This window comes from Typopeltis vanoorti, chromosome 4 (assembly GCF_054136105.1).
Source record: "Typopeltis vanoorti isolate ZY-2024b chromosome 4, IOZ_Tvanoo_1.0, whole genome shotgun sequence".
NCBI lineage: Eukaryota > Metazoa > Arthropoda > Arachnida > Uropygi > Thelyphonidae > Typopeltis > Typopeltis vanoorti.
Window position 1 is genome coordinate 74,696,860 of NC_143552.1, and position 26,230 is coordinate 74,723,089.

Here is a 26,230-nt window from a genome sequence, read left to right on the forward strand (position 1 = left end):
TGAATGAGCTTTGACAAACATAGAGTCATCTTCTTACACTAGTTTATGCTTCAATACATACTTATCATCGGTTTTCCGGAACACAGGACAATATATGAATGAATTCTGTTTTCACTAGTATGTTTACTAGCATGACTGGATAAACATCATTATTTGAAGTACTGACTTTATTATGTTTGACATTGACTTTCATCTATGCAGAAGATACATTTAATCAATTTGTAGGAATCTTGGTTGCAGACGACTTAACGTAATAGGTCTATTATTACGTCACAACCACATATTCAGAAAACTTCAAAACGAATAGATACATTCTATTCTGTCTAAATCTCAGTGTTGTTCAGATCCAACAAAATATCTGAATGTAAATCAAGTATAACCATGAAAGGCTAACCTATTTAATGAATGGATTGTAAGAAAGTTGCTCTTAGAAATCTTATGTTGATAATACATAATCGTTTTGTTTTTAAATATCAACGATGGTTTGAGACGAGAAATTTAAAAATAGTTTTTGGATGAGATCTGAGTGTTGTCCAGAAAATTCTCATCCGTAGAATTGTCCATTAATGTTTAATATTAGGACAATAGAAGGCCTTTGTCTAGACGACATTAACGGAATTAGCAAGGGTGAACGGCCACAAATGATGACAACAGCGATGCGAAGGGAAGATAAAAGTGATGCATTGCTGAGCTACACAGTTGATAAATTGAATGGACACGCTAATCATGTTTTATGTATTTCACATCAGGGATATTACTAATAATAGATATTAGTAATCTCTTCTCAGAAAAACAGAAGTTAGAACTTGAAGAAATTCTTTTTCATAAATGCATTCAACATGGATTTACGTGAGTCAAAACATACTTACAGCTTCTTACTGCGTAACAATAAAAATATGTTACTGATATTCAAATCTTGAAAAAATAATGTTTTCAAATCATGTGCCTGTGTTAGAATATTGAAATTCTTACTTATATATATATATATATATATATATATATATATATATATATATATATATATATATATATATATATATATATATATATATATATATATATATTAAAAATTAATTGATAAATGGAAGCTATGAATTACAGATGAGTAACTTTCTACAGTAGTTTAATATTTTCTCTTCGGAGTAAGTTTTTCCTGTAGAAACACTGAAATTATTTTATTTTCCTTTCAGAGACAGTAAAAAACAGTATGGAATTAACGGTTTGATAATGATGATAAGTGTAAGCATTCCTTGAACTGTACCGATGACGAAAAATAAAATATCAAATGAGTATTTACCTGAAACGAAAAATTCTGACATTTGTAAAAACATCTCATAATTTCCGAATTTTGCACCATCATGTGCATTAAAGATAGATGAACTTGATTTATGTACAAGGTCCACTTGGAAACTAAGATTTTAAAGTAGCTTTATCTCTGAAGCGACCAGCAAAATATTGGAATTGCGGCAGACTTAGAATCAATGTATTTATATCTTTGAGAGATGCATTGACAGAATTTCTACCTAAAGAAATGAAATTTACGATGGTGGTCTGACAGGTTCTTGTCCGACCATAGATGGCATCACTATCGGCACGATTTTTTTTAAGTTGGTACATCTATCATAAGCATCTATGTGAGATTGTAAGTCATTCTATCAAGTAGTTTGTTTTATACAGCTGTCTGAGGCAATTGTCCGTCAGTAGTCTTTCCACTTCTCGAAGGAGATTTCAACTGCAGGTCTACACTTGGTTGAAGGAAGGGACAAGGCAGGTCCTGAACCACTCAACCCCCATAAACACCTACTAGATTTAACAATGAATGGAATAGACACCGACGCCCTGATAGAAACACTGGACAGAGGATATTCCTTGAAATGGATAAAATTGAGTATCGTGCGGTTATACATTTTTTTTGTAAAAGGTTTAACGCCAAACGTTAAACGTTTAAATTCATAAACGTTTAAACGTTTAAAGAGCCCATAAACGTTTAAATTCATAAACGTTTATGGGCTCTCCCCTCCTTCGTTTTTCGACAATTAAGAAATGGGCTTCCGAGTTTAAACGTGGCCGTACCAGCCTTGAAGATGATCCACGTGAAGGACGTCCAAAAAGTGTAACAACACCAGAAATCATTGATCAAGTGCACGATATGGGATTGGATGACCGGCGAATCAAATTGCGTGAAATTTCTAAGACTAGAGAGATTTCAAAAGAACGTGTTGGATATATTTTGCGTGAAGAATTGCAAATGAAAAAGCTTTGCGCAAGATGGGTGCCGCGCTTGCTCACAGCAGATCAAAAACACACTCGCAAGAAAATATCTGTACAGTGCTTGGAGAATTTTAACAAAAATAAAACTGATTTTGTGAGTCGCTTTATTACTATGGATGAGACTTGGATTCACCATTACAAACCAGAATCCAAACAGCAGTCAAAACAGTAGACAGAAGCCGGTTGTTCAGCGCCAAAGAAGACAAAGTCGGTTCCAACAGCAGGAAATGCATGGCATCGGTGTTTTGGGATGCTAAAAGAATTTTGTTTATTAATTATCTTGAATTAATTACTGGGGAATATTATTCCATCTTTTAACCAGACCAGACGAAAAAATTCGTGAGAAAAGACCCGGTTTGTAGAAGAAAGAAATCTTTTATCAGGACAGTGCATCTGCTCACAAAGGTGTTTTGGCAATGGGAAAATTTAGGGATCTGAAATATGAATTGTTGGAACATCCACCCTATTCCCCAGATTTGGCTCCCTCTGACTTCTATCTTTTCCCAAAACTAAAACTCTTCCTCGCTAGTCAGAAGTTTTCTTCGAATCAAGAGATGATTGCAGCTGTAGAGTGATATTTTGCAGATCTTACTGAGAACCACTACAGAGACAGGATAATTGCAATGGAGCATCGCTGGAATAAATGTTTTAGTCTTAAGGGGGATTATGTTGAAAAATAAAAATAATTTTGAAATTATAAATTCGTTTTTTCATTGTTAGGCCGAGAACTTTTCAGACCCCTCCCTCGTACTATTCAATGCTCACAGACCTGTTGTAGAATAACCGATCTTGCAAAAACAATAATGGCGAGTTTATGCTGTTGATTAACATATTAATGTTAGTTTAAGCATCATAAAGATTGTGCGCGCCACTATAGTACGGTCAGCGAATGTCGGTATAATAAAATTATCAATTTCATGATGCCATTAAGGGACGATTTTCAAAAATGGCCAAACTATACAAATTTTACTGGATCGGTGTTTTTCATACCTTCAGGTTGTTGTCCTTTTCTTTACAAATGCGTATTAAAGGTAACAGCTGGTGCAACTCTCCTCATCGATCAATTTGCAGACATACGTCACTTGTTGAACTAGAGAACAGGAAACTTCCGATAAATTCGTACTGATTTGCATTAAGGAATGTTTTCTGAAAATTTAGTTGGATTTAAATTCCATCAATAACCTATGAAACATTTGTTGAGTTCCTTCCTTCTCGGGCTGAGTTAGCCATTCTCAAAAGAGATTGCTAGATTTTCTCTAGAATCTTTTTTTTTTTCATGCAAAGTGGCTTGGCTGGTCTCAGAACTTGCGTCAACTGATATATTGATTATGCGTGGCTTTAATTACATGTTTAACTAATTTTAAGTACAGCATCTGGCGTGATATCCGATAATAATCCAATTCAAATCCTTCAAATCAGCATTCAGCTCATTGAGTTTCAGGAATATGTCGCAGAGAGAGCCCAGGATAATTATGAAGTGATGATTTAGCAAAGGTCATTACATCGATTTTCCTCTCTATCGAGAGCTATATAATTCGTCGAGAAAGGATGATCTAGTTCTCAATGATTTCAGAGGATTAAAATTTTACAAGGGTCATATGTAAATTGTGTATAGCAATTAGTGGAGTTACCAATGCTGAATGAAATGTATTCAGCGCGAAGGAGGAAACACAAAATAAGATATTTTCAGTGTCTTTCTCGTGCAAGATTATACCACATTTAGGATAAGGAACGAATATGCGCTTAATCAGAATAGAGAATGTTTCTCTGTATTATGAATACTCGACCACAGAACCCCTCTGAGGAAGTAAATTCTTCACTTAGCTCTGCTTATTATGAAGATCATGAACTTCCCGCGGTGCTGAAAAAAGGTGGAATACTAACCTTGGATGATAATTGCATCCAGCAATTGTCATCCAATATTGAACTATGGTGGATCCCTATAGCGGAGATGGTCGATCTTTTTCATTCCACAGATAGTGTTTGTTCTGAACTATTATCCAAGCGAATAAATTCAGGAGGGATGAACTGGGGAATTCTCCCAAAATGTCCAAAGCAATCTAATCTGTGGCATTTATACTTTGCTCCATCACTATTAAGCGACCGAAGACGTATGCAGAAAACATTGATCACACCATTAGACTTCAATGTAGTTTGTTTGAGTTTAACAAAATGTTTAACGCAGTCTCACAGTAAAGGCTGTTTGGATGGTTGTTTCCTCGTAGTTAGATGGCTGTCGACATAACGTAGATATTACTGTGCGCACTGTTAACCTATTATCTCATTGAATTACACATATTGCAACCCTGAGTGGCCAACAAAAAATTGGTCACTCAGGATAGGTAATTGCTATTGGCCGCCACTGGGATATAGTGCTGATAGATGCCGTCTTTTCTTCGTCAAACGAATTGCAGACGTCACTGATAAATATATTTCTTTACTGTTTATTGATATTACAGGAGAGGTATACAATACTACGTGTGTGTGCATATATATATATATATATATATATATATATAGATAGATAGATAGATAGATAGATAGATAGATAGATATAGATAGATATTTAAAATGACAACAATTTTGAAGAATTTTGACGGTTGACGGTTTTGTTCCCAATAATTAAGGCTTACCTTTCCTAAACCTTATCTACTCATCATCAAGGGCAATTTAATGAGCAGTTAATTCGGTGTCGTAATAACGAGCTGATAAATTATACGCTACAGCATTTAAATAATAATGAATAAGTCCTTGGTGTAGCATAATAAATAACCTATCAGAGTATTTGACTCTTGGTTACAAATACACAGATTCAAATCAGTAAAGGGAAATGTTATTCTAGACATTTTTTGTTGACGCTGGGTTAGCCGGTGTCCAATTACGGTTTCCGCTTTCTTTCTTCAATAAAATCGACTTTTCTCTCTCAGTGTAGTTAAAGTCGGCATAAGTATACATTTCAAAATTTATAGAGATTTGGTCTTAAAATAAATGAAATCATCATGGCCTTACTGATCAGAAGTAATGTAATCTACTGTCATTGAAAGAGTCGTTTCACGAGTGAGGATCATATCAATCCGTCGTTCTCAACCATGTTTCATTATCGTGTATACACGATATATATATCGTGTAAGTTAAAGAAACATTTCGAGGTTCACATAAAATATAAGAACGTTTTCGCTATTAAGTATGAAAAATTTACAGCGCGGACGTATTTTATACACATATAAAACATTGAAAAACATCATCATCATTGCGATGTTAGAATTATAATAATATGCAATCTTAGAATGAAATATTAAAAAACAAAGTCTTCGAAGCTGTTGGCTGAATGATAACGGAAACAGTGTGATTAAAATGCACTCGGTCGTAACTAAAGATTACGTTTTTACTGAGTGATTCGTTGCATCATGCAATAGAACAGGAGATCAACAGCGTCATTAAAAAATGCATTTTGTAATTACATTTTCCTTGCAGAAAACAAGAAAACTGTAATGCAGCGTAAAATCAGGAAAAAAGAATTTATATCCACTAAATCTGAAGAAAAAAAATGAACAAAGTTTTGTCGAGAATATTGTCGTGGTGTAATAGTGCAAAAATATTCTTTAGGATCATTCATTTTCTGTTGAACTGATTCATAGAATAAAACTTGTTTTGAACAAGTGTACAGACGGGAGAACAACAGCACACTATAAGTAGTTCAACTCATAATGGAATGAAAACTTGAAGATGTACAAGTGTATAGATTCTAAGTAAACAAATATATTTCTAATATGAAACCTATCATGTGTTGGACTAGGCATAACTGGGTATAGACTCGAGATAAATTACTTCAAAATGTTGTTTTCGATTTGTGTTGTTCGTAATGCTTCAAGATGAAGGTTTCATAATCATTTGAGAAATACACATTCATTTTTATATTTAGACAAATTATTTTAGTGCGATAACTTTATAGGTTTATGCTGTGTTTACTACGTTCGCAGTAAACACATTCATACAAACACCATTTTACAGGAAAATTCAATTTGTTTGATAACTGGGACATCTGGAGAATTGTTGTCTGCTGCAGCACATGTGCTTAAGTGAAAGACACTTCTCGAAACGTCTTTGACCAAAAATATCTGTGTCCCTATCTATCAAGGAGCAAAGGAAATGTGCTATTTTTTATGACATCGGTGCTGTTGTGTAGGCAGGACGGCTGATACTTTTGTATTTCCAGACTTAATTGAAAGTGAAGGAATGGTGAAGGTAGTTAAAGTGGAGCAGTGCTCGAGGAAGTGGATGTAAAAGAAACGTCAGGCTATGGTTATTTATGTAAGAGTCAGAGGAGAAGAATGATGCCAGAGGATCGACCTCAGGTGTTATTGCATCAGTATCATCAGAGAAAGAGAGAGATTCAGACACAGATGAGCACTGAGTGCATCTGATAGTATTTGAAAGCGCCGATAGGTATTCACATAAAACCAGCCACAGTAAGATTTGAACCAATAATTCTCGTCCATCCAGCCAACCAAGATTGCCCAGTTTATGTTACTTCCATCATGAAAGGTTCTAAACCTATAGCGCGTTGTATTTTGTGTATTTTGTATAGGGTGTGAGTGGACTAATGCTGGCCGGCTGTCTCAAAATATAATTTGTAGCTATTGTGGTCGTTTTGCATTTTTTTAAAATTATTTTTATTTTTTTGTGTGTGTTGAGCCCATACACGAGAGGTTGATTGATCAACCTTAGTACTCAGTAATGTTAGTTAATTAATACCGTGTATGGATAATGGGTTGGGAAAGGAGTAACTTGTTGGCACTTGATTTAAAAGACTGTGCATATTGTATTCCTTGGGAAACACAACAGGGAGAAGACTGTTCCATAATACAGCAGTAGCAATGGAGGAGGAGGAAGAAAAGAAACTAGTTTGTAGGTTTCAGGGTGTACTGTGAGGGGATGTTGGGCAGAAGCCGCACGTGTTCCGACGGACTCAGTACTGAATGGGTGAATTATTGATGCTATTTCAGAAGAACATTTTCCATGGAAATATTTATAGAATACACATAAGCAGAAACCAAACGTCTGTATAAAAGGGGGAGGAATGAGTTGGTAATATATGGGTAATTAATAAGTGTAATTGCTCTCCTCTGTATTGAGTCCAGCCTTTTTTAAAGGAAGCCTTTGGAGGGCTCCCACCCCATATGTAAAAGTAATGTTTCAATAGCCGGGAAGATCTGTGATTTGTCTTTAGCAATAGGCTCAGAATCTTGAGTTCTTATGGTAAGCCACTTGATATATGTTGAATTTATCTCTTGCAGTCATTTGGCACACACCCGTTGTTAGAGAAGCAGGTGGATAGTAAATGGGAATTTTGAATGCAGTGTAGGCATTTGAATGAAGACTTCATTACAGCCCTAATGAGTTCGATAATCACAAGAGAGAAGTGTTTAAATAAGAAGACAGAATTAGATGTCCCTGAGATCGTCCAACTTGGCTCTGCTATATTGCAGAAGTGTATATGAGGTTATGGATGGATGGCTGAAGGGAGTTTTGTGGAAGAGGAAAGTTACATGGTGTGAATTGCCGAAAGCTGCGTTCTGTATGGCATATTTTACCTGATAAAGAAAAGATCAAAGTACTGAGAAAGTATTGGGGGCGTTATCTGGTATTCTGGTTCTTAGATGTACGATTTGTGCTCAATTCGTTATTTGAGGGAGCCATTAAGGTAGAGTTCTCTCCACTCTACATGAAGGGAGCCATTCTGATAGAGTGGAGAGAACTTTGTTCTGGTCTTCAATGCAGGAATTAGAAGCGAAAAGTGATGCCAGTAAGTTAGCGTTATCTTTAGATGAGATAACTACAGTACCATCCAGATCTGACAGCGGTGGAGAGCTCGGTGGACTGATATTGCGCCCCATGGCCTTGTAAAGAGAGTAGAAGGAGCGACTGCCATTTGGGAGGCGAGTTTGCGGTAATTGGCACTTTCAATGTCTTGTTGAACTTGATGATTGTTTTACAGATGTTGCGATCTGCAGTATAGGCAGAGTGCGCAGGTGAAGTTTTTATCTTGAGCCATTTATCACTAAACGTTTACTTGAATTACTGAATTATTCACTTACACTGCTTGAAAGTGAGGGGATGAGATCAGAAAACAGAATGACTACTTTGGAGACTCAACTTGGCATCAGCCACAAAATCTCCGATAAGCAAGATAGTCTTGCAAAAAGAAAGTATCCTTTTAGAACAGGAATACTCACTAAGTTTGTCAGAGCCCCTTTTGTGGAAGTGAACCACGTCACGAGAAGTGGGGTTGGCGACTGTGCTTTGTAATTCTTTTTTCATTGCCGACACATTACTACATGAAAGTACAGTTAAATAGTATCAGTTCTGCAGGGTACGATTTTAGCTGTTTTTCGTTTCGATATCCAGAGATTACTTTAATTTCAAAAGTATCTGCAAATAAAAGTGAACAACAGATATAATTAATTATTGCTCGACAGAGTTTCTCACTGCTTCCACATAAAAGTCACATGACTATTAACAACGTCACCATAATTCAGAAGTTTCTTTATCAGATGGTCGACAATTTTTCTCCTCTTTGAAGTATTCAATTCAGTACATGCATAATTCTTTTCGGAAGCTCAATATCTATCAGTTCATTCATCGCAATATTAGGCTTTCGATGTCTCTAATAGAGAGTTTATGTAATGATCAAAGAAACAAAAAGGCACGCTTCAATAGCACGCTTTAATTAATGAATAAGTGAACACTTTTTTGGTTTTTTAATGAGTGACAAATTGAATAAAAATTACTCCGATGATGATGACGTATTTGTGTGTGTTATTTGAGTAATGACACCAGTACACAAGATATAATTGACATTTTATTAACGAAAACCCAATTCTAAATTACATGCATTAACAACAATAATCAGTTCAACAAGTTACAAACTTCTTTAGATACCAATTTGTAATCCAACACTTTCTTCCGAGATCTATTAATATGATATACTGCAAACAATCAACAATCAACCAACTGACCAACCAACTAACCAAACGAAACAAGCGACCAACAGTCAACATGATCAAATAAAGAACTGCATTATTTACAGCTAACAATTTATAATCTACGTCATTACATATAAACAAGAAAGCTACTTGAACCCAAATTAGATAATATTTCTCTGTACAAGTAATAGCATATTATGAGTAATGAAATAAGCAGACAAAAAGTGAAAAATATGTACACAGTTAACGACTAACTCCATAGTCATCAAGGGATAAAATTAATCTCAGTATAAATATCCCTTTACTCACCATTTTTATGGAAGAATACAAAGACATTTTATGGAATCTTCGTCCAGGCAGATATAAATAATATCTACATATCTATTCACTACAGTCCTAAATCTACTTTGGCAAAGTGCAGTGTAAAAGAGGTGGATGTCTTCAGCGTCTATCAGAGTGCTAATCCACAGGACAGTACCTCGAACATAAAGGAGTGACCTACAGCCGGTGGCTATCTACAGGTGTGGTTAAGGATGATGGCCACACATACGTCACTCATTGAGCGTCCTGCAGCCATCTCCTGATATGTGGCACAGAAAAGCACCATGCCCGCAGCTAGAGATCTCACTGCTGGCAAGAACCAAGGCACATTGAGTGCTCAGCGGGTGATATAACTTTAAAATAACATTTGGCACGTTTCGTTCAAACATACCAAAATAGTCTTCAGAGTTAACTTTGCCCATCCTTAGTATGAAGAGAGCAGTTGCTTCTTTCACACACACAAACACACACATTGCTTATATCAATCACCAATAGTTTGGCTCAAAAATTTACAAACTTACAAACAGATTTTAGCACTGAACTATTTTAAAGGATGACAATACGATCTTTTTAACACATTCAATAATGCATTTCATTTTCCTGTATTTTATTCAGGTTTTCTTCAATGATAACCATAAGAATTCGCATTTATTAAACGTGTCTGTAATCTTAATATTATAATACGATTTAAAATTTAGATTAAAAACACTTCAATAACAACTGCATCACCAATTAATTCTTAATCATGTTTTACTCCCCCCCCCACAAGATTTATTTTCTCTCTCAATATTTTACTTCCCTCTGTCTCTCATTTGATTATTCCTACATAATGTTTATTCCTTTAATACTTCTAAAATTCAAAACTGCAATGATGCTACTTTGTGTTCATATAAATTACTATTTATTTGAAAAATAGACAACTCTAACTTCGGCTATGGAATATGTGAATATTTTCTTATCACTAGTGTGATCACGTGTTAATTACAATTAAAATTTCGTGCAATTATAATTCCACTAAAAATACATTATTATCAAGACGTGATTGAACTTTACAGAATGCTTTTAAAATTTTCAAGCCCAAAGAAATAAAATTAAACCAAGAACAATGTGAACACTGTATTTTAATCGAACTACAATAATCAAATTAAAAATATTTAATAAATTAATAATTAAATAAATTATAATAATCGACATATCGTTGTTATTTCATAAATTACTCTTAATATTATCTTCTAGGAGTAAAATCATTAGAAATTAAACCGGAGAGACAAGAAACAATACAGTTACTAAAGTTAGCCTCCTCAAACTGCCTCCTCAACTGGCAGTTTGAGGAGGCTAACTACCACCTGACAATTTCTTTGTTATCCTCTTCGAAAATAAACGATTCTCCACTGTATTCCTCCACTTATGATGTTTAGTTACATATGAAAATAGATTCTCGTCTTCTCCTACTTCAACAAAGTCAAATAAGCCTAAAACATCCATCAAAAGATTTAGTTTACGAGTTGAAATGGTGACGAATAACTGATTAGCCTTCCTAAAATGAGTAATTTCTTCCCTGCTGAAGTCAATTAATCTTCTCTGTGTATCAGGATGCAACTTTGTTCAAAAATACATGGATTACGAAACTCCTCATTCCCCGTGATGAGTATCATGGTCACACAATGTGTACTCATTCAATCTTTCATTGGTCAACCCTACGCTCTCTATTGGACAGTCTCTTAATTATCAGGAAGGTGATCAAATGAAATGAGATCCTACTGTAAATGATTTCCTTCTGATCTTAGTATGAAGAAATGTATAGACTCATAACTCAAACCTTCTTCACCGAAAAACTGGCGCCATTCTTGTAACTCTAATTTCCCTTTTTTTTTTCTCTTCTGTTCAAAGACTGGACTTATACATTCCCCTTTCTTTCAGCTAAGAACACAAGCCATCCATAATTACTTCCAGGTTAATACTGAGTCCCTCTTCTCAATCATTATACAAGAAATGGCAAGTTAGCAAAAATGTGCTTTTTATCATCGAAAATGATCTGGAAAAAATGATAGTATATATAATATGGTATCGTTTTATTCAGATCATACCTTATCATGGGACATTTTTTCCAGGATAAATAGCGCATTTTTGTTAGCGTGCCATTTATGTACAGTTTCTTTATTCTTTTTTTTCCATGAAGACTCAGAAGATTGTTAACTTGTTTACTTTTAGCAAATATTGAGCAAGCAATTATATTTCACTAATACTACTGTTTCGTGTTTCTGCTGTTTAATTTTTAATGATGAAACAATATTATTATTTATGGGTTAACAGCTGCTTCATACAATAATTTTATTTCATTTCTTATAAAACTAATTATTCAGTTAAAGCATTAAATTAACAAATAATCAAAGATATACGTCACTAATAGGTTTTTGAATAAAAAGGTATCCTACTGACTAGGACCTAATAGTTGGTCCATTTTCCCTGTATTAGTAATGAATTCGTAAGTGTCATATAGGATATCTGATTTACTCTGCTCTATTATATCTACAAAAGATGATAAATTATTCTTAATAAGACCAATATGTGACTGCTAACAATAAATAAAACTGATAATTATAAACTGCTAATCAAAATTATAAACAGCGTACTTACCATTGTCTAGGAAGTAAAGAAAATAATAATAATCTATATCCTCCTGTAATTGGATACAGTCAGATAGTTCCGATCAGAGAATTAAATTTCAAAGTCGAACCTACAAACTAACTTTAAGTATATACTGCATCTAAATCTATTTAGAATATTCTTTTACTAAACCCAACAGAACCATTCACTGTACACTGAATGCAACGCTTCCTAGTTTATAAAAACATTACCTCCAGTCACAGAACCCACATCTTTGAAAAAAGAACAATCTGCACGTTTGTTTTTCTTTTAAACGTAGGCAATACTTCTCCAGGATTCAAATGAAAAGTCATTGGTCATTGACAGTCGCTCACCTTTAGGCAATGTTATTCACCATGGAATTTTACATGACGATCGGTGGCGATTAAATAAAAACAAAAACTGATCAATCATACGGACGCAGACCCCTGTATATCTCGTAATTAATTGAAACATAACGCACACAAAAAAAAGAAGAAAAAAAAAGAAAAATTCCCTTCACATACCTACACACAAAACATATCTGTAGTTTATTGTCAATCATTCATTGATTTGTATATATGCAAGTGTTCTAGAATCAAATAAGGCACAACCGCTGTTTCGACATTAAACAATTTTTAAATTGTCTAATGGTGCGAAAGTAGAAATACAAAGTTGAATTTCCAGTAGAAAGCAAAAAAAAAGCTTCTTTTACAATAAGGAGGAAATCGCAGACAATGTGTCTGATCTTCTTTGATAGCAATATTAGAACAGTGAGAGAATATTGAAGAGTAGTAAATCCTGTTATAGCTCATAAGATTTGGAACTTTAACTCTGTGGGCCGATAAAGAAGTATATAGCGATTGCAAAAAAAAGAAAAAAAAACTATGATCGCAGTACATGGTAAAATCTTTGAGCTTCATATGAAATATATTATTTGGGAAGGAATTCATCACAGTAGGGAGGTTAATTCGGATAAGAATTATCAGGATATTTGGATATTTTAAACAGAATTTTAAAGTTAATCAGGAGTGTTCAAGAAAGATCACATATTTCTGGACAATCGAGTTCCAACATACCGTGCTAAATTGACTACCATAGAACATAATGAGATTCAAGTTCTCGATAAACACGATAATTTACCAGATATAAAAACCTAAAAGACAAATACGAGAGCTAAATATAAAAGGGAATGTATCCCAATGCTCTCCTTAATTTGAATTGGGTTCTGATTCATCGGATCTATTTGAACCGCCCTCTTGCATTCAGGTAGAAAGTCCGTCTTGTACACTAATAATAAGCTCTGAACAATTCCAAAAAGACAAAAAATATATCGGTTCGTACTCCTCATCAATATTAATAACAGTAATCCCTTAAAGACAAGCTGGCTTCCTTACAAACTAGATCTGTATTTTCCACGAATTTTGACTCATGCTACCTCTTATAACCGATCTTTATCAAGAATTACATTTGGATGTTATGTATAAGAAATGCGGGCTATAATATGGTCAAATTGCCGGTCTACTTAATGTGCAATATAAAAATGCTCACAATAGTTATTTGCAGTGTAATACTAGGTCTAAAATTACGGTTTAATAATTTGCCTTCTTTCAGTAAATATAAGATGAAATTCGCATAAAGGACGGGATCCAAAAGTATCTTCTACTTATAATACTAAAACTAAGCTAGTTTGAGCGATGGAAGTATACTGTAAGTAATTGGCACTCCTTGATGATTCATTTAATATTACTAGATAGTGGTATAAAACTCTCCTAATTTGTACTTACAGTTCTAATTTAGCGGATATTTTTATAAAATGTTGAGCAATTATACCATCGGGACTGTAAAAACCATGGAAACCAGCCCGGAGAACATAAAGCATCTCACTGCTACTTCTCTTATTTTATAATCTGTTTCGTCTAATCTTGCAACCTTTAGAAATATCAAATGCTATTTTTATGGTTAATGGGTGTATGTTAAAATGGATTTATAGCGGTAAAGAAAGGAAACTGTGTGTGGAATAAAATAGATAACATTATTGTTACTCTGTTCACTTTCGAGGGAGGAGCTTCACTAAATGGAATAGCTGGATGTTCTTAGATGATATTCGTTGTACAATCGAGTACAGTTGGAATATTAATGAACTGTAACGTAGCATTTGTTCTAAACTGCTATAAAATCTTTAATAGTACTTAATTAGAAATAAATTGCATGTTTTGTAATTATATGCGCTAATATTCACCTGTCAGATACATTTTAGGCGAATTTTTTTTTTCAGTTTTCCACTGTACTGGAATTAGTTATTTTGCCTAAAACAGTAAACTATTTATAAATAGTGTAGAAATCCATTACTTGTAGCTATATGCTATGGGATTTTAATATGATATTATGAATTATAGACACATTGAGCACTCTGAGAATGTTTCACAGAGCAAGAAACACGCTATATTAGTTGATATAATCATGTAATATACACCAATTGAGGAAACCTATAATACAATACAATCAACAGTTGCAATCACATGGCAATTAATAAATGAATTAACAACTTTTAAGCACGTGCTCTCATTTACAATAAGGAGACTAATATATTTTGATTTTTCTGTTATAAACATATGAATTATGGTTGCTCAAACAATTCATTTGCCATCTGTAGTATTACTGAACAGCATATAATAACATGCAAATAGGTATTGTATGCAATATATGGAAAACTACAGGCCTAAACATGTTCCAGTCTGTATATAAACATGTTACCAAATATCTTAAACACTAACCAGAAAGTACTTAAATGTTGACTTTTGAAACAATTTATAGTAACCTATAACTCCAGTGGTAAATCAACATAATGGATTACTTGCTTAGGTGTTTATCCAATTCTGAAGCTAAGGATCTTGAGAATTTTCTAGTCTTTTGCGGAATCTAAGCTCTCAATCCTATTTTAGTTCTTTTTGTTTTCCACGACGTTTTTCTGAACACTCTGGTATCCAATATTTTGATGACTGATCACACTAGTAACAAACAGGCACCCGTGATATTTCTTACTCACCAGCAAGAATTTCAATAGATATATCGACGATTAGCCTCTTTGAAAGTGGATCACAGATGAATCTTTAAAGGTCAGTTTTGCATCAGATAAACAAGGAAAAATCTCCCAATCATTGGTCACACACACACACATAACAATTACCGCTTTTTATGTTTATTATATTAACACTAAATGAAGTTGGTTACATTTCGGCACTGAGGGCAGCGTTCCTCACTGGGACTGTACTGGTAATTATATTAAGCGTGATGATACTTGTTATTAAAATGCAAACTCGACCCAGACTGGTGCATAAAACATAAATTAAGGGGGAAAAACTTTATAGCATTCAACAAAGTTAAAAGAGATTATTCATATTATTATCGTTATTACACCAGCCTTTTCAATGATCCCATACAAAACACACGCTTCCCACTGAGAAAATAATTTCGGAATCATCCAAAATTGTCCTCTTCGTTTTTCCTTTAAACTTGAGTATGGAGATTTGCGTTCATGAAATCACTTAGTCCATCCACGGTGATCAGATTCGAAGCAGAAACATAGAACTAGCAAAATAGACGAAGTACGAATTAAAAGAACTGAAAGTATGACAAGTGAGCATCATTAAAACTACAAGCCAAGTGTTAACGAAATTAATTTAAAAACATTTTTTTTCTTGAATTACAGTATAATATGGTTTCATATCTTCAGGTCTCCGATAACGTTACAAGGTGATGATGGGCTAATAAGAAAATCGAAAAAAAAGTAATTTTTTTTTCAGCCAATTCAGGCATCAAATGACATTGTCGTGTTTAACAACGATGAAATTTTCTCTTACCTAAAGGCATTCACAAACATGCATATATAACGCGGGATTCGAACGCATAGCATATTGGCTGGAGAAATGACACGCTATCTAATTCGTCAAATTAATAATTAATTCAAATTCAAAATACAGTAAGAGCTACTATCGTGAAAACCGTGATCGTCCCTGTACTACTACACGTCGTCTATCTTACAGATATCAGGGAAAATACAGCATCTGATTTATATAAATCCTTCAGTTCTTTTGTCACGAGCAAGAGGTATAGATTCATCCACTTTTTCTCCCAGCTCACAATGCAGAATTGGCTTCCAACAGCTCAGATATCGCGTCTTTACTAACACCATTAGAATGATTAAGAAAACTCCTATCTCCACTCATCTTAGCAACCGTCTAGTCTAGTACTTCCTAGGATATTTTCTATCTGACTTCGGTATAAGTAACCACAAGGATCCCGTGAAGAAATTATCCCCGAATACTATGGGACTTCCTGTCATTTCATTAGCCAAAGGAATAAATCTGTTATCACTAAATCCACGCAGTTGTACTCAAAAATCTTCCAATTTCATATTCATCTAGCACCGAACTCGCATATGGATATAGGAATTTTTTCAAGTAGCCTCTACAAACTTCGCTGCTACCTTTCCAGACAAGACCTGTTCTGGACGATAGCACTCGGGAACTTATCAGTGAAGTGCATAAAATGCAGTAAATTGCAGACGGACAGCCCAACTAGCTCGAAACGGGTAATCACTTCTTTCATTACTGCCCTCTAATAAGATGTATTTGGTTTCGTGTTAGTGCGGCCCTGCGTGTTCCTATGTTGACAATAGAGAAAGTCGTATTTCTGCAGTTTCATCTACTAGTCAGCAGAAAAATCAAAATCATCATCTTTCTAATTACAGAATTCAAGTACCATTTATGGAGAATCCCGAAACGGGATACACAAACCCTGAAAGCAAGTTATAGTCTACAATAACTGCAGCTTTCTAGAGCCGTACCTCAAAATGTCTGCCTTTAGAACAGACCATTTTGGGGAACTCTTGGTTCATCAAGTATTGTGCACGCCACTAATAACTATGTAGGCAAGGAAATGACAGAAGTGATATTTGTCTGAAGCTTCGATTTTTTAACTTTAGTAACTTCAGAACCAGCAAGTAATCCAACGACTAACGCAATGTCCCTAGAAGGGAGAAGTCCTATGAAACCTTGGGTAGAGAAGGCCAACGCAAGGTGGTTAGCCTCGAGGGGGGAGGCCCCCACCCATGTATGGACTTCACACACTCCTTTCCCCTCTTTCTTTCAGGGTTTAAGGACCAGCATTCAGACATGAAGAGGTTGGAATGAACCTATAACTGATACTTTTTAATTGAGGTCTCGGTTTAGATCTCTGATGTTCTTCTGAACAAACTGTTTTACCGTTTTCCACTCTCTTAAGCTGTCTGTCTGTTTGGTCGCAGAAAAAAAGACTGCAGGCCCATGTACTCTAGTGGTTAGTCTGCCTGCCGCTTCGCCGAGAAAAGGCTAAGCTTGACGACAATACTTGCTTCTGGTTGTTCTGGATTGAGGTTCAGGGTGGTGACCGGACGGAGCGCAGAGATTCATAAAAGATCCAGTTTTGAAGCAACTTGAGATGTGACCTATTAGATCACTTATGGATTTTTGGAATTGGCAATTTGAAGAAATTCAGTTACCTCGTATCTGATGAGAACCAACATGTAAACACCTATCTAGTAAGTGAAACCTTAAAGTACCAATAGAAGTAAAATTTTTCTTAAATAAAGTCAAGGCAACTCCGATGCCGAAGATTCCATTCTCTTAAACCTTCTGGTCTATTCTTGAAACTTTCAAGGTTTCCATACATTCGACTGCGAAATAGAATTTATAATATTCTTTCGTTCTGTTAGTTCAAGTAGACGTTAAAATATAAGATTGCAATTACATTTATTTGAATGCATTTCTTTTAGCAGATATCTTTAGGAGACAAATTTGAAAGGAATGTTTATTTCTTCCGACTTTTAAATAGTAAGACTTGACATTTCTTAGAGATAAAAATCATCATTATAATATTTCCATGAAATGAAACTCTTGCGAAAAGGTGAAAGATTTAAAATATTATTATACGCTCATTCATCCAATAAGCCCTTCCTCTCTTGAGGGTTACTGAATAAACACGAGAATTGTCTCGAGAGAAAACGGAACAATCCCTCAAAATCTGATATTCCCAGGAGAAAAAGCAGTAAAATGCCCTAATAACAAGATAAGTTGTGTATCTAAGCATGTAATTCACTACACTGGCGAGAAATATTTGTCTCAAGAGATTTTTGAGACTATCTAATACGCATACATATTGAAAAGATGTAAATCAAGAAAAGTTTTGAGTTTCCGCTAAATAAATATCAAAACGAAAGCTGAGTTTCATTTAAGACAGAAAAAGTCTGCGATTGACAAATACGAGAATTAGCTGAACCATGAGGAAAAGAATAACAAACAACACTGGTTTGAAGTTGGATAATAAATTATCTTTAAAATTACAAAACAAATAAAGAAAGAAAGAAAAAGAAGAAGCTATACATCAAATCAACTAACGTATCAACCCCTTAATTATTTTTGTACGATTTTCAACACTTATCGAGTTTTACTATATTTTTAGATTAATCTGATGATGCAAAATTACGTGTTAATTATAGTAGTTGCTTAATATAAAATAAAATGTATGCTGTGCAGCAATATATATATGTATTTATGATAGTAAAAATAAAAGTAAAGATCTTAAAATTAAGAAATGGTTACAAATAATATTTAAGCCATCTCATCTTATCTTCCTTTCCGCCTATTTTACCTTGCGGTGTTCAGGATTTATTAATCAATGGACCTCAAACCGTTCACAGGATAAGGTGGTCAGCCCTAAGCCCCGGTGTATCCTATGCCTGTAGTGTTGAAAGACTGGTTTGCTTGCTTTGCGGGGTGAAAAAACCCCAGGATAAACTGGGAAGAAACCCTACTGTCCACTTTTGTACCACACTACTGTACCATTAAACTTTGTCAACTTTAATGGTACTGTACCAAAGCCTCCAGTCTTATTCATGCAAGGAAGATCACATTTTGTCTCCCTACACATCTGGTAATACCCAGATTTGTTTTCTTACGATTCTAATGTTTTTAACGTAAACACTTCACACTTTTTCACTTCCAAAAACAAGGTGTGCTTTTTCTCTCTCCGGATTTCACTTTTCGCTTTCATTTAAGGGTAAATATACAATTTTAAGAAGGCGAGGTTTTCCCTAAATCAGAGGAACCAGACTGAAACAGCTCATGATCTCAGTTCTGTAAGAACTGAGGCATTTGCCATGATTTCACCTTCAATCTCAGCAATGATTCATCGACAGGTAGAAATGTTTCAAAATAACTGGCAGATTTACATTGTAATAACGATATTACATCTGATGAAATTCAGGTATTTAAAAAAAAAAAATGCTAGTCGTTTTTCAATATTTATTCGAACGAGAGGAAGGGTGCAAAACTAATCGGCACACTTGGCGCGCGCGCTTCTTCGGTCACGTGTGTCATATTCAAATCACTATCGCATACTTTTATTAATGGCTCTTCTGCGAACGATTTTAAATTTAAATGTCGTGATTAACTGCGTAGGAATCGTAGTTATAAATCAAAAAAACTTAATAGGTGTTCTTCTCGTTGTATTTGACAAGAGAAATGCTTTAACGTGAAATTTCTTATGGATCTGTAAATGTTGGATTATCTCGAGTCAGGAAAACTTTACATCATTTCTTGTGGGAAGCCGCGCACATGCAACTATTTTATATTTCTTAGCTCATTACGGATTTAATTCGATTTTGAAAGAATGCATGAGAAAGAAAATAAGAAATTTACAATATTCGCTGAATGTATTTAAATTCATGCAAATATTACCTTTTTTTAAAAAATAAATTCTAGTTTTATTTTACACTTAAAGGAATAGTATTCAAGCCGGTAACTTTTTTATCTACAACCTAGACGAAAACGTAAATAGAAAGACGTTATCAATGGTGTATACCAATTATACAGAGCCTGTCCGTACCCTTCCTCGATCTGCATTAGGTCCGCCAGTGATGGACATGAGCACTTTTGCTTTCATAGCTTCGCAGATGGTCATCTGAAACAAAAATATTTGTTGGCATTAATTTGCACGTTCAATATTGTTGGCTTAAAAAATTTTTGACCTGGAAAAAATGCTTATTGGTATGGTCTTCTGTACTTCCTTGTTCTTTATAAGCAGCGGAAGCATGAATTATAATATATTAATGCAATATTAATTAATTTACTTACCTTAGATCTTTTTGCTTCCAGACGAGCCTTGTAACAAAACTCTAGAAGAGCGACCACCATTGCGAGCACAAGTCCGCCAATAAGGATATAGAAGCATCCAGCGACATTACTTAAAGTGAGTTCATTTTGAGAAGATTCCTGAAAAAAAAAATTAAAATGCAATTATCCTCAGAACAACATAAAAGCGTGAAGAACCCTATCTGACTTACCATTGCGTGATTCGAATTTCTTTTAATATCAATAGATTTTCTATTTAAATGTCTAAAAATATCTTTCCTGATTTCCTTTTGTAATAAAAATAAATGAAAAAATAATAGGTGTTCTTTTAAATGTTCCCTTTTAAATAAAATTTTAACCTATATTTTATTGTTACTCACAAAATTATCATACAAAATACATTGACTGACCGAAACTATTTCGATTGTGACACTTATTAATGATTTGAATTTCATTAATTTATGTTTTTATTACAGAAAGAAGAGGAATACATATTTACCTTGCTATCTCCGTTCCTGCATTCACTTCTGTCGTACCACCATTTATTTTCTAACCTTGCCAGATCACCTTTCTCCTTTAACCAAAGAACAGCAAGATTTAGTCGATCCCTGAAAATATAATTTAAAATCAGTATATATTCCTTTTTAATCTTCTACTCTCTAATTACTCCAAATATAAAGGGGAGTGTCATTCATGTACTGTATGGGAACCTCTAGAAGAAGTCCTGTTTCTACTCCCCGAGTCAATAATAAATAAATTTTATATTATTTATGCAGATCTTATTGACTCTATCTACTTCGATACTTATTGTTGTTGTTGTTCAAAAGTATTTGGAGAATAAAATGATGGCTACTGTAAAAATATATAAAACATTTCATGTTTAACGAACTTTAAAAATTGAAAAACATATCTGACATTTTCAAACAATATTAAAAGATCATTATTTTTACCTACAGGTAAAAATAAAATCATTTGTTTCTGATTAAAAAAATAACAATGTAAACTCTTCAAAGCATTTTTCTTCTCGTGTGAATAAAAAACAATAAGGCTTTGAAATTAAAAACAATAAAAAATGAAAAAAAAAACTACACGAAAAGATATAAGCACGTGTTAAAACGAACAATAGGTTACGCTTCTTCTATTGAAATCAGATAAGATGAGATGTATGCAACCTTTTCCAGTTTTGTACTCGACAACACATTCTTTCTCTTTTTAATTAAATCGCATTGTTAGAAACGTCACTTCGAGGCTTAAAGTGCTGAAACTGACGTAATAATATACAGCGAGACTGAAACTCAATTTTCGATAACAGGTTTTTTTTTAGCAAGATAAAACATAACATTACGTAAAATACAAACCAAGTAATTTTTAGAGAATAAAGAACTACGCATTTTCTTTTTTGTGACTTAGCTAATCATTATGGACACTTTTCAGAATAGACATTTAATAGGAAAATTAAAATAAAATATCAGAATAAAGAAAAATATATCCAGTAATGCAAATATTGTTAAATATAGCAATATTTGCACGTTGCGAATGATGTTTATATACAGGGTGTTCGGGATAAATTTGACATATTTATAATTAATTATATTTTTCCGTAAGTTACATGTATTAACACATACTTCTCTTCATTTAAAAGTTTGGACCCTTCTTCATTCATATACAAGATGTCAGAAAGGATGGATAGCTGGAACCCACCTGAATCATGGAAGAGAATAACTTGTATCATGATGATTCGTGCCCGCCATCAAAATAAGGATATTACGACTGCTGCCCAATGCTCCCTGAATACAGTAAAAACAATCAGGCATGGACTAGAGACTTGCAATGGTGACTACGAGGATGTAGCAAGAAGAAAGATCCCTAGCAGACGATCTGATTGCGTTCGTACAGCAGAATTCCTCGCAAATCTGCAGGAACAGGTGTTGAAGAACCCTGGCATTGGAATTCGGGCTTTGTTCGTGGAGTTGCTAACTGTAGTCAAGCCCTGGATAACAAGGGTAGCCAATGGTAGGCCGTATGTATGGCAGCAGGATTCGGCCCCTTGCCACACCTCTGGGAAAAGTCAAAAATGGTTGTCTGAAAATTTCTACGACTTCACCAGTCCAAATGTTTGGCCTCCAAACTCCCCAGACCTTAACCCCATGGATTATTTTGTATGGGGCGCAGTTGAAAAAGACACCAATCGCACTTCCAGTAATACAAAAGCCCAGTTAATGGATAAAATTAAAACAGTTTTTGCGGCCCTTCCCAGGGAGACTGTAGCATCAGCTTGTTCGAGGTTCCGAAGCAGAATTGAAGCTGTGATCGATGCTAATGGTGGTTATTTTGAGTAAATCTTGTTGATAGTATTGTAATTAACTCTGCCTGTAATGTTTTTTTGTCAATTCATTAAATTTAATAGATACAAAGAAGATTTTCTTTTTCCTTACGAAACTGTCAAATTTATCCCGAACACCCTGTATATATATATAAACTTTGATTTCGGATTGTTTATTCATTTTATTTTTATTTATTTTAATTTAGTATCTTCAGGTTTTTCCTAATCTTGTCTCTAATCGCTCTCTCTCTCTCTCTCTCTCTCTCTCTCAATTTAAAACTCTATCACTCGGGATAAAATGGACCAAGTTCATTAATTTACGTTTAAGCGTTTATGGTTGGCGAACATAAAATAACTCTCGGTAGATTTTTTTCCCCGGAACTGATCTTTATTTTCTTTTAATTCATACGCATTTTGCAATTAAATAATAGAAAAGCTTTGTAACTATTGATTTAGGCAAAAGGATTTTAAAACTTAAGTTTGCTTAATGAAATATTTTATGAGAAGAACTTGTCTGGGATGATTACTTTATATTTGTAAAATGAGATAAAACCATTAAGGGAAAGAAATTGCGAACGCAATTTCGCTTTGTACATTCTTAAATATGTGGCACCTCATTAAGGCATGGAAATTTCCTTCGTTCGGAATGATGTAGCCAAAGATTCCTTTTACCGATTAAACGAATACGTTCTTGTTATTAGTAAGGAAATACTCACAGAAACCGAAGTGAATAATGAGTTGGAAACGGAAATTTCTAGAATTTGATTTCGGAAAGCATACCGGAACCTTTACTGTGTGTTGCACGGCATGGGCGAAATTATATGAATTTGTAAAGAGCCCGCCGTCCCCTCTCCTCCCCCTCAAGGTGAAAAAAATTTATCAAAGAATTAATTGGGTTTTACTTAAAATAATACTGTTTTTCTATGCCTCAATTAGCAACTGAAAACATTTCTTTAGTTTGAGGTGGATATTCATTAAATTTTAGAGAGGTGAGGATCGCTAGAACAGCGGCATGAGTTTATGTATAAACAATTACGTCCACACATGAATCGCTTGCTTATGTCGTATAACATAGATACGTTTTTTTTATGTTTGTTTGCTTGTTTTTGTTGTTGTTTTCGTTTCTTGAAATTATCTAAGACAGTCTACTTTTTTTTTACAATAATAATAAATTTTAACCAAAAACTTGATTCAAATCACATAATACCTGAGAGTAGATCCAAGTGGTGTAGCAACCCCGTAACCTTTTGCATCCAGGTTACGACCGACCTTCATAGTATCGCAGGGTTGCCTTTCGTTGATGTAATCATTCTTCGTTGATTCAATAAGGAAGGCATATTTTCCTTTGGATTCCCTCACTCTGCGAATGCCTTCTTCATACGATGAAACAAACACGTGTTTCCTTGAGTTCATGAATTCCCACATGCGAGCATACACTGTAATCTTGGAACGCTGCCAAAAAAAAAAAAATAAATAAATAAAATAAATAAATAAAACAGTAAATGCAGTTTATAGTGCTTATTCATGCGTCCATTTGGATACTAAATTATTATTGTAAATACTAATTTTGATAATCTCTACCGATGAGTCGAATTCTCTTTCTCTATAATAATCTCCTGTACGCATCTTTTTTCCGAATTTGTGTAATCCGGAGGGAGAGGAATTTGCTATCTTCTGTAATATCATTTCAGTAACAAGGCAGTCTACTAATGAAAATTAGTTTTTTTTTTTTAATTTTATTAGTTTTTATATAACGAAAGAAAATATATAAAAGAAGTAATTTGTTCCCTGTATCTCCTGTTCTACAAGAATTCAAGTATAATTTTCAGTCTAAGGACATGCATAATTTTTGCCATTTCGACTATACATGAAAACCATTATTCGCTACAACATTAAAAGATCCCTGATTAATCGCCATGGTGACAACTATTCGTTTATTTCCCCCCTTACCCTCAGAAAAGGCGGCCTTCTTTCTGTCTATAATTTCCACATCATACCTTAATATACAACAAATCATTCAGTATCATTTGAAAGTAATGGTAAGGAGTACAACACAAAAAGAGAATCAAGACTGTCAGATAATACATAAGAAGTATAAAAAAAACACTGGCTTACATTGATAACACAGCTCGATTATACCATGACAACGATAGATGTCCTAATACTGACCGAAGTTGCAATAAACGACACAGAAATTTACGCATACAACATAAATAATTATCAAACCTACAACTTATGCAGACCAAACAAAAGAAGAGTTGGCATTGTGGCATTTATCAAAGAAAAATACAATGTGACAGTAAAACAAACTCACTTCGAACATGCAGAAACACTAATTTTGGAACTCACAAATAGCCACAATAGTATCGAATACACAATAAACACAATATACAGACTCCGAGATAATAATCCACTCAGTTTTCTTCACGAGTTAGAAACATGGCTAAGCGGCATCGAACCGTGTACAACACACAGGCTCATCCTAATAGGAGACATTAACATAAATACTCTTGACCACGCTTCTTCAACCACTAACACATATCTTTATATACTAAGTCAGTACAACATAAACCCTACCATTAACTCCCCAACAAGAGAAGAACTACTCAATAACTCACTAACACAATCATGCATTGATCATATCAATATACGGGCTTCCATCCATACATATACATCATCAGTAATTAACGTAAAAATTACCGATCACTACTTTGTCTCAACTTCGTTTTATTACGTTTCCTATCCCCCCCTCCCACCCCCACAAAAGTCGACAAAACTCGATCATACTAAAGAACATTGTCGATAACCAAGTAAAAAATACAGACTGGAATTCCTTACTTAAAATAAACGATCCTGTAACATTATACGAGAATTTTCAGCCAAAGTTCACAGAAATATACAAAAAAGCAACAAAACCTACACAAACGAGGCGACAATCAGACAACAATCCATGGATAAATGACGACATACTAAATTCTGTTGCTATAAATGAAAAGCTATGGAAAAAACTTAAAAAGTCACCCAGTAACACATATTTACAAACCTTATACAAAAACACAAGAAATAAACTAACAACAAAAATTCGTAGGGCAAAAAGACGCTACTACTTCCGAAAATTCATGGAATATAACGACAACTTTAAGCAAACATGGGCTACACTCAACGAATTAGTAACCCGAAAAAAAAAACTTCAGCACAAGATTTTATTGCAAAAAGCTTCGGTCAGGATACAAACCAAGAGGAACCAGCAGACATTCAACCATGCTTTCACAAACAACATCACACAACTCAAAAAAGACAAACTATCAACGATCAACAAAAAACTACCGACACAAAGTCAACAACAAAAACGATGTATTTTCCACCCATAACAAAACAGGAACTGAAAGAAGCACTCCTAAAACTAAAACCAAAGACTACTCCAGGAATGGACAAAATAAGACTCACAGACCTTATAACATACTTTGAACAAATAAATCCAATATTTTTGAAACTCGTGAAGGTAATATACGACACAGGTATTATCTCAAAAA

At 34.2% G+C, this 26,230-nt stretch overlaps 1 protein-coding gene across 1 annotated transcript in view; it reads right to left on the reverse strand.

Annotated features, from left to right (window-relative positions):
• Window positions 1-15,676: 15,676 nt before the first annotated feature.
• Window positions 15,677-26,230, reverse strand: part of LOC150107420 (glutamate receptor 1-like) — a 322,254-nt gene continuing 311,700 nt past the window's right edge. Inside the window, exons 12-16 of the mRNA XM_090391848.1 lie at window positions 23,905-24,149; window positions 20,874-20,982; window positions 20,378-20,515; window positions 20,106-20,204; window positions 15,677-15,794 (exon numbers count right to left, since the gene is read on the reverse strand). Coding sequence (XP_090247974.1) covers window positions 20,109-20,204; window positions 20,378-20,515; window positions 20,874-20,982; window positions 23,905-24,149 — 588 coding nt within the window. The 3' untranslated portion in view covers window positions 15,677-15,794; window positions 20,106-20,108. The remainder of the gene's footprint in view (window positions 15,795-20,105; window positions 20,205-20,377; window positions 20,516-20,873; window positions 20,983-23,904; window positions 24,150-26,230) is intronic.